General features: G+C 35.8%; 1 protein-coding gene across 1 annotated transcript in view; it reads left to right on the top strand.

Annotated features, from left to right (window-relative positions):
• Positions 1-88: 88 nt before the first annotated feature.
• Positions 89-10,416, top strand: part of akt2l (v-akt murine thymoma viral oncogene homolog 2, like) — an 11,378-nt gene continuing 1,050 nt past the window's right edge. Inside the window, exons 1-13 of the mRNA XM_058789330.1 lie at positions 89-272; positions 1,669-1,764; positions 1,839-1,967; positions 2,048-2,159; positions 3,806-3,956; positions 4,048-4,179; positions 6,083-6,148; positions 6,233-6,301; positions 6,375-6,497; positions 7,770-7,898; positions 9,538-9,752; positions 10,196-10,283; positions 10,358-10,416. The exon at positions 10,358-10,416 is cut by the window's right edge and continues 44 nt beyond it. Coding sequence (XP_058645313.1) covers positions 1,719-1,764; positions 1,839-1,967; positions 2,048-2,159; positions 3,806-3,956; positions 4,048-4,179; positions 6,083-6,148; positions 6,233-6,301; positions 6,375-6,497; positions 7,770-7,898; positions 9,538-9,752; positions 10,196-10,283; positions 10,358-10,416 — 1,319 coding nt within the window. The 5' untranslated portion in view covers positions 89-272; positions 1,669-1,718. The remainder of the gene's footprint in view (positions 273-1,668; positions 1,765-1,838; positions 1,968-2,047; positions 2,160-3,805; positions 3,957-4,047; positions 4,180-6,082; positions 6,149-6,232; positions 6,302-6,374; positions 6,498-7,769; positions 7,899-9,537; positions 9,753-10,195; positions 10,284-10,357) is intronic.

Here is a 10,416-nt window from a genome sequence, read left to right as displayed (position 1 = left end):
CGCCAAACTGACCCCAGATCAGCGGGGGGCGGGGCGCTGCGCGCTGACGTCACGCGGCGTGAAGCGAAGCGTGCTGCTGCTGGTGAACTCTGAACGCCAGCGAGCCTCAGTCGTGCAAAAAGCGCGTTGAATTTTCACTCGATCCGGATCAAAACGCGATAAATGAAGCGAGACAGCCGTCAGTGTGCTCGTGTTTAACCACAATACGAGCGGAGCGATGGTTAACCGAGAGTTTGTGTGGTAAACAACTGCTCGGCACTGACAGTAAACAGGTAGTTTGGATAAATCACTAAATTAACTCGTTTAACCAGTGTTTCACTGTAATATCAGAGATAATATGTGAATAATATCAGAATAAGAATGAGTGTTCGGTGCGTGACGGTTAAAGTCGGTTTGCTCGCTGAAGCTCAAAGTTCATGTTGTGTTAGTTTGTTGAGGTAAGTTAGCTTAGCTTCGACTAGCAGCTTCACACGACTAAACTAAACGTTCATCTGGAGATTTCCATCACAAACCTCTTCAGGACGCGATTCCTTGTGTTTTAACTCATAATGTGGTGTCAGTTATTTAGTTTACATTAACCGGGCGGGAATACCATGTTTTAAACTATGGTACTATGGTAATATTATAGTGTTTGGACATTTACCGTGTCAGTAACATGATATTTTGTCAAATACCATGTAAATATCATAGTATTTGAACATGGTACTCATTCAGTTGCATGGTATTCTGTCAAAGTACCATGATATTACCATAGGACACCACCACTGTACGTTACCTTTTTAGAATTTTATATATATATATATATATATTAGTGTTTTATAGTATGCTCTTTTTTTAAGTTTATTTTTAATTCCAAATAATTTTATGATCAAGCCAAAGATGATGATGATTCCATATTCTGACAATAATATAAACCAAGTAATATTTCATATAATTTAACTAGTTTTTTTTTTTAAATCAAAGTCTTATTTATATTTTATGATCAATACAAAGCATAGATGTTAAAGAAAGACTAAACCAAGTTTTTATTATGAAATAAAAATAAATTTTAATTAATAATAATAATAAGTTTAATTCAATTACTTAAAAAGTTTATTTTAAAAAGTCAGATCAATCCAAAGCAACATGTTAAAGATAAATTAAATATTCTGACATTGATTCAAACTACTTTTTTTTTAAATAACATTTTATAAGTTTTAACGCTTTTAAAAAGTTTGTTTTTAACTACACATTTTAATTCAAATGTATTTTCTAACCAAAGCAAAATGTTAAAGAGAGAGATTAAATATTATGACACTCATATAAACTAATTTATTTTGTAAGTTTAACCGCTTTCAAAACCTTTTTGTAATTACAAAGTTTTAAGAAATCGAATTAGTCCTAATCAAAGATGTTATAGAGAGATTAAATATTCCGACACTTAATATAAACTAAGATTTCTATATTATATTATCTAAATGTTTTACTTTTAACTCTTTTAAAAAGTTTATTTTTAATCAAAAATTCTGGTCAATTCAAAGCAAAGATGTTTTTAAATAATTTTTTATAAGTTTAATAAAAAAAAAAAATGGATTAATCCAAAGCAAATATTTTAAAAAGATGCATTCAACCAGGTTTGTAAACTATAATATTTTGTTTTAAATTCTTAATTTTTTCTTAAAAATGCAGCCACACGTTACCAAAGTTGAAGTGTCAATCACTCTCAAGCCCCGCCCATCATGACGGAGATCAGCGTGGTGAAGGAAGGCTGGCTCTATAAACGAGGTACGGCAGATTCCTGCGAGCGTCTGCTGCGGCATGAGACGTCTTGTTCTGATGTGTGTGTGTGTGTCACACAGGTGAGTACATAAAGACATGGAGGCCACGCTACTTCATTCTGAAGAGTGACGGGTCCTTCATGGGCTACAAGGAGAAGCCGGAGCTGACGGATCAGAGCTCGGCTCCGCTCAATAACTTCTCTGTGGAAGGTGAGTTGTGCTGGAGACGCTGAAGCTGTGGTATATGCAGAGGAGTGTGTGTGTGTGTGAACGGGTCGGTGTGTTTCTAGAGTGTCAGCTGATGAAGACCGAGCGTCCGCGGCCCAACACCTTCATGATCCGCTGCCTGCAGTGGACGAGCGTCATCGAGAGAACCTTCCACGTGGAGAGCAGCGAGGAGAGGTGAACCCGAGCTTCATCACACACACACACACACACACACACACACACACACACACACACACACAGAGACACACACACACACACACACACACACACACACACACACACAGACACACACACAGACACACACAGACACACAGACACACACAGACACACAGACACAGACACACACAGACACACACACAGACACAGACACAGACACAGACACAGACACAGACAGACACAGACACAGACACAGACAGACAGACACACACACACAGACACACACACACACACACACACAGACACACACACACACACAGACACACACACACAGACACACACACAGACACACACACACACACACACACAGACACACACAGACACACACACACACACAGACACACACACAGACACACACACACACACAGACACAGACACAGACACAGACACAGACACACACACACACACACACAGACACACACACACAGACACACACACACACACACACACACACAGACACACAGACAGACACACACACAGACACACACACAGACACACATACATACACGCGCGTCTGCTGCTGAGAGATGAGCTTTCGAAATGCACTGGAGAATCAAATAAAAAGACAAAGATACAAGACTGTAAAGTTTAATAAGCAGCTTTAATTTTTTCAATCCCATGAAGCATTGCAAATGCTTTTTTTCTTTTTGCAAAATAGAAACATTTATCACAATATATAATCAACATTGCCGTTCAAAAGTTTGGGATCAGTAAGGTTTTTAATGTTTTTTTAAAGAAGTTTATTATGCTCATCAAGGCTGCAGAAAAAAATTTAATTTTGTGAAATATTATTTCAATTTAAAATAACAGTTTTCTGTTTTAATATACTTTAAAATATAATTTATTCATGGGAATCAATGCTGAATTTTCAGCATCATTACTCCAGTCCGAAATCATTCTAATATGCTGATTTATGATCAATGTTGGAAACAGTTGTGCTGCTTAATATTTTTTGGGACTAGTGATACATTTTTCAGGATTCTTTGATAAATAAAAAGTTAAAAAGAACAGTGTTTATTCAAAATATTAATTTTGTGTTACAGTATACACTACTGTTCAAAAGTATAGGTTCAGTAAATTATTTTTAAGGAAATTAATACTTTTATTCCGCAAGGATGTGTTAAATTGATAAAAAGTGATAAAGTCTTATATTGTTAGAAAAGATTTCTATTTTAAATAAATGGTGTTCTTTTTAACTTTTTATTCATCAAGGAATCAAAAAAGTATCAGAGGTTCCAAAAAATATGAAGCAGCACAACAGTTTAAACACTGATCATAAATCAGTATATTAGAATGATTTCTGAAGAATCATGTGACACTAAAAATTCTGCGCTGCGTCACAGAAATAAATTATATTTTAAAGCGTATTAAAATAGGAAACCAATATTATAAACTGCAATAATATTTCAAAATAAATGTTTACTGTTACATTTCAACAAAAGCATAAACCATTGATTAACAACCTCATCGCTCACAGTCTGTCTTTAATGCTTTACAGGTTATTATTACAAATCAGTTTTATTCTTCTGGGAACAATACTTTGAGCAGTTTACTCTGTTGTGTGTTCTTCACCATGGTAAATCACTGCTTGTAACCGTATGAAGGGACGAGTGGATGCGAGCGATCCAGGCCGTGGCCAATGGGCTGCAGGCGCGGGATGCAGACGAACCAATGGATATCAAGTACAGCTCTCCCGGTGACCTCAGCGGTCTGGAGGAGATGGAGGTGTCTCTGTCCAAATCCAGCTCCAGAGTGGTGCGTCTCTGCAGATTACGGTTACGAGTGTAGAAATCCATCAGTGGTTTGCACTGAAGATGATGATGATGATGTTGGTTTGTGCTTTCAGACGATGAATGACTTCGATTACCTGAAGCTGCTGGGTAAAGGCACGTTTGGGAAGGTGATTCTGGTGCGAGAGAAAGCCTCTGGGATGTACTACGCCATGAAGATCCTGCGGAAGGAAGTCATCATCGCTAAGGTGACGAGACTCTTTACTAACCAACCCGTGACTAGGAAAAACACTGTTAGAGTCAAGCCAGACAATTATTGAAATGAGATTGGAAGCTGGTTTTGAGATTTCAGGACTTCAGAAAATTTAGTGTGATTTATATTCATTCATTTATTAAATTAGAGCCAATACACATTAACAGTGCACAAAATCAGTGTGGAAGATTTAGCCAGGGTGGTGTATTTTCATCTGCACTCCAAGGGAAGGTTAATATAAGAAATAAAAGGCATAAATAGAATATTTTTAACACTAAAAATCCCTATAAATGGTCACAGTATATTATAATAGATTTTGTTAATTGTTTTAATTAGGTTTTAATTTAATATTTCCGTTTTCATGTTATTTTAAGTTTAATATTTATTCATTTTATGTGCTTTTGTCACTTTTACTATTGTATTTTTAGTTTTATTTTAAGATCATTTTTAGAATATTTTCCTCCTTAGTAATTTTATTGTTCCCAACCAAATTGCATTTCAGGTAGTTAAGGAAATAAGTTTTAAATCAAATATTTTATTTTATTTTTTAGTATAGTTTAGATTATGATTATAATCATCCTGCGACCTTGTGAACTTTATTTGAAAGCAACTTAAGTTACTGTTACTTAAGTGGTTGAGTTCAGTTCTGTGAATCAGTTCAAACTGTGTTACAATGAATCATCAACCATCACTCTTCACCACAGTCTCTGTGTTTTAGTTCAAATTATATGTAAATATTGCTATTTATTGACACATTAGCACTAGGGGTGTAACAATACACGTATTCGTATTGAACCGATTCATTGGACTAATTCTAAACAACGTATTATCCTATTAGGTAAGTATTATAGTGTGAATGCGCATGATTCAGTCTATTAAAATACATTTAGAATGATCACAAAATTCAAGATATGGGGGCAGAAAATGTATATATTTACATAATTTCATATACTTAATATCACAGAAGAGTGACGTTTTTTTATTTTATTTTTTTCTCTCTCTCCAAGAATCAGCATGGTTACAAATTATTTTTACAACAGTTCAAAAAGCAAGAAGTTAATTAAGAGACTTAAGTTTTAGACACCATATTGCAAGTTTTTTCGCATCTCTGAGCAACACGAAGGCATTTCGTTCTTGGATGAATGAATCGTTTAAATGATTCGGTTCAATCGCAATGACTCTCTTATTAACAGTGACTTGCTGCCACCTGCTGGCGGTTTTAATTTCACATTTAAAGTATCTTTTAATTTTTAAATTAATTTCAAACATCACTTGTCAACGTTTTATCTTTAAAATATCAAAACATTATTCATGCATTTGTAACTGCAGGTTAAAGCATTACATGTCCCTTTGAGCTGCATTAAACCGTGTGTAAAGGCACCTAAATGCCATTCATATGCAATTTCTATGTTTCCTCTGCATTGCAAAGATGAATTTTGTCAATACCGACTTCATGCCTACATGTCTTATTATTGACTTATTAAATGTAAAAAGTTGACTCAAAAGGTGATGCACACTTTTAGAAAAAAAATGGCTTTACAAAGGTAAAAAATGCCCATAAAAGGTTCAAATCAATTTAAATTTGTTGGAAAAGATTAGTCTGCTACATGACAGTAGGCAACATCAGCTGGAATACTTCAAACCGGAGCTGTTTTTGTTTTATATGCTGCTAAGAAGACACCCCAGAAGATGGGTCAAGAATAGCTCCATCATTTTTCAGAGTAAAAAAAAAAAAAAAATTTTTTAATTCTCTGGCATTTTTTTTCTTTTTGCTGTATTGAAAACATACCGAACCGTGAATTTTGTGAACCGTTACACCCCTAATTAGCACATATAATCAGAGTGGTCAGACCTGAACTTGGTTGATCTGTGTTTTGAACGTGTTTGTGTGTGTTTAGGATGAAGTGGCACACACGGTCACAGAGAGCCGAGTGCTGCAGAGCACCAGACACCCGTTCCTGACGGTCAGTGTGTGTGTGTGTGTGTGTGTGTTCATGTCACATGTATGAATGTCTCTGTATGTCTGACTGCTCTCTGTTGTGTTTCAGACTCTTAAATACGCCTTTCAGACCCCTGACCGGCTGTGTTTTGTGATGGAGTATGCTAATGGAGGAGAGGTATGAGCGTGTGTTTCAATCAGACGCTGCTGTTTTCTCTCTCCTGTGCTTCTGACGTGTCTCTCGCCCGCAGCTGTTCTTCCATCTGTCCCGTGAGCGTGTCTTCTCTGAGGACAGAGCACGCTTCTACGGCGCTGAGATCGTCTCCGCTCTCGACTATCTGCACGCACAGAACGTCGTCTACAGGGACCTGAAGGTCAGACGCACATCAACAACTGCTTGCTTGATTTTATTTAGTATTTTTCATCGCAGTTTAGATTTTGTGGTACATAAATTGTTTGAATTCCTTGAAAGTTTGGATTAATTAGAGTAAACTTTATTGTCATTGCACATGTAAGGTACGAGGCAACGAAATGCAGTGAGCATCTAACAAGAAGTGCAATAAGCAGCAAGTACAGGATATACAGTGTCTACAATATGTTACAAAATGTTCAACATATATACAGATAAAGACAGTACTGTGGACATAATTTACAGATTTTTATATAGTATCAGTTCATTCATTATTGTGTTAAATGAGAAAAGCATTAAGTAGACATTACAAAGAAGTAGCTTTAGAAGAAATATTTTGATTGAACATTTGCATAAATATGAAATCAGTATTACGGTTTTTTTTTTTTTTTCGAGAATTGAATATTGAAATATGAAATTCTTTTTAAAATGAAATGAATCTTTAATTATGAAATTAAAAGCAAAAGTAGGTGCAATGAGTGAATCATTCATTTCACTGAATCATTGATTCACTCCATTCGTTCAAAAACATGGATTCATTTGTGACCCTGGAGCACAAAACCAGTCTTAAGTCGCTGGGGTATATTTGTAGCAATAGCCAAAAATACACTGTATGGGTCAAAATTATCGTTTTTCTTTTATGCCAAAAATCATCAGGATATCAAGTAAAGATCATGTTCCATGAAGATATTTAGTATATTTCTTACCATAAATATATCAAAACTTAATTTTCGATTAGTAATATGCATTGCTAAGAACTTCATTTGGACAACTTTAAAAGTGATTTTCTCAATATTTAGATTTTTTTTGCACCCTCAGATTCCAGATTTTCAAATAGTTGTATCTCAGCCAAATATACATGCATCAATGGAAAGCTTATTTATTCAGCTTTCAGATGATGTATAAATCTCAATTTCTAAAAATTGACACTTAAGACTGGTTTTGTGGTCCAGGGTCACATTTAGTAGTGAATCACTGCTGTGTGTTGATCAGAGATGCTCAACAGTTCTGCTGTGACTTTGATTAGAACTATTTTCATTTGTGAAATTGATCAAAACAGATAATATTTACGATATTGTGTTTAAAATGTAGCACAATATCAGTTTCTTGTTTTTTGAGCTGTTGAATAAAATCACATTTTGCAATCGTGAAACAACTTTTTCAGCAGCAAAGCAGTTCTACAGAAGACAATGGTGTCGTTATGTGTTGACGATGATCGTGTTCTCTGTTCACTCAGCTGGAGAACCTGATGCTGGATAAAGACGGACATATGAAGATCACAGACTTTGGTCTCTGTAAGGAGGGAATCACAGATGAGGCCACCATGAGAACGTTCTGTGGAACCCCAGAATACCTTGCACCGGAGGTACTCAACAACACACACGCTCCGTCTACTGCAGCGGCTCTCGACCAGGGGCCCAACAGGGGCCTCACGATGATAGTTCACCCAAAAATCCTGTCATCGTTCACTTTAAACACACGTGACTGATCCATTTAGGCTTTTATTCACATACGAACACGCATGCATACAGAATCACATATGGTAAACACGAGCGTTGCAAAAAATGATTTTCTTACTTAGTATTTTTGTCTTGTTTGCATTTACTTGACAAGCAAAATGACTTGAGATATTATGTCTTGTTTTCTGTAAAACAAATATCAAAATTTAGTTAGTTTTTGCTTAAAACAAGTAAAAATATCTGCCAATAGGGCAAGAAATCATCTTAATTCATGGCTTTTCTTGCCCCATTTGCAGATATTTTTGCTTGTTTTAATGTTTTTTTGGTTTTTTTTTTTTTTACAGAAAACGACATCTTAAGTCATTTTACTTGTACAGTAAATTCATCTTGATTCAAGACAAGTCATTATTAGATATTTTTAATAGAAAACAAGACAAAAATATATTTTTGCAGTGAGTAAACTTCATTCCTGCTTGTTCTTCTCACACACTTGAGCTTCCATGTTCACCATGATGTGCTCTAAGCATGCATGCATGTTTATATGTGAATAAAAGCCTTAAAAAGTTGTGAAAATAAATCTAATCTGAAAACAACATGGGCATTTTGATAATAAAAATACATGTTCGAATAATGGCAAATATTTTATCAGTACAAATATTTTTTTTAAATCATGTAAATCCCAAATGACTAGAAAAATAGGCTAATGCAAATTCATTGGTTAAAAAGAACAGGTATCCTCAAAAACAATAACATTTCTGGAATCCGGGGGCCTGATTTATAAAGGTTTTTGTAAAATGATCCTAAATGTTTGACAATTTCTGAAATGTTCCTACAAATGATTTATAGGACATCCATATTCACAAAGAAATGTTCCTAAATACATCCAACTTTATAAATTGCTCTCCATCCTAAATTTAAGCAAAAATAAATATCTAAATTAATGAATTAATTGCCATAACATCACAGAGCCCATTTTCACTTATGCACTTATTGTGATAGTTATGATTGACATCTTGTACATTCATCTTTTTTTAATAAACAATGATAAATTATTTTAATTACTGGTATATATGAACGCAATAAATTGTTCACGTGCTCTTCAGTGGCTTCAGTGATTGTCTTTCTAAATCCTGATTGGCTTCACGTTTTAAGGATCAAATCTGATTCTACATGCATTTTATAAAGAAGACCCGTGAAACTTGTTTAAATTTTAATTCTAATCATTTGTGACCCTGACTGTGAAGACCCAGCTAAAGTCTTATTTTTCTACATAAAATCATCCTTCATAACATAAAAGAACATTCTGTGAAAATGTAACCTTGATATCTTTAATATTGACTGAGCAAGACAATGTCAAAGATTGAAATCATAGTGAAATCAATGATGCTTTGATGCTTATCTCATAATTAGATTTTGAGACTTTAGCCTGGATTTCACAGAGAGCGTCACATTTTAGTAATGCATGTCATTTTGAGAATGGTTGAAGTGCTGATCTGGAGCATTATGACCAGAGTGACGTCTGGTTTTGTTCCTGTGTGTGTTCAGGTGCTGGAGGACAACGATTACGGCCGCGCAGTGGACTGGTGGGGTCTGGGAGTGGTGATGTACGAGATGATGTGCGGACGCTTGCCCTTCTACAATCAGGACCACGAGCGGCTCTTCGAGCTCATCGTGATGGAGGAGATCCGTTTCCCCAAGAACCTCTCACCCGAAGCCAAAGCACTGCTGACCGGCCTGCTGAGGAAAGACCCCAAACAGAGGTCAACCTCATATCTCATCATATATATATATATATATACATACATACACGGCACTGGCCAAAATTATTAGAACAACAGCTAAAAAATGGTTTTAAGTCAGTTATTCTTGAAGCATCTTGGAGACGTTGCCACAGTTCTTCTGGATTTAGTCTGTCTCAGTTTCTTCATGTCACTCCAGACAGACTGATGATGATCAGATCTCTGTGTGAAGCAAACAAAAATCTCACTGGATTATTACAATTAATGGCCAAATGAATGTTTGGAAATGTAAACTGATATTTCCTACTGACACACTACAGTAAAAGATAGAAATAACTGACTTAAAACCATTCTTCAGCTGCTGAAAATACTAGTCTTCTAATAATTTTGGCCACCACTGTATATGACTGGAGCTCATCATGATGTGATCAGGTGACATTGTGAATGCTTCTGATTGGCTGCAGGCTCGGAGGCGGACCTGATGATGCCAGAGAAGTGATGGGGCACAAGTTCTTCTCCTGTATTCACTGGGAGGACGTGCTGCAGAAGAAGGTGCTTCTGATCGTGAGTTGGTGTTGAAAGGTTTGGATGCAGGTTCTGACATATGGTTTTTGTTTTTTCTGCAGCTTGTGCCACCTTTTAAACCGCAGGTGACGTCAGAGACGGACACACGCTACTTTGACGA

This window comes from Onychostoma macrolepis, chromosome 10 (genome assembly GCF_012432095.1).
Source record: "Onychostoma macrolepis isolate SWU-2019 chromosome 10, ASM1243209v1, whole genome shotgun sequence".
In the NCBI taxonomy this organism is placed as follows: Eukaryota; Metazoa; Chordata; class Actinopteri; order Cypriniformes; family Cyprinidae; genus Onychostoma; species Onychostoma macrolepis.
The sequence above is the reverse complement of the archived record's forward strand: the minus strand, read 5'-3'. Positions and strand labels throughout refer to the sequence as shown.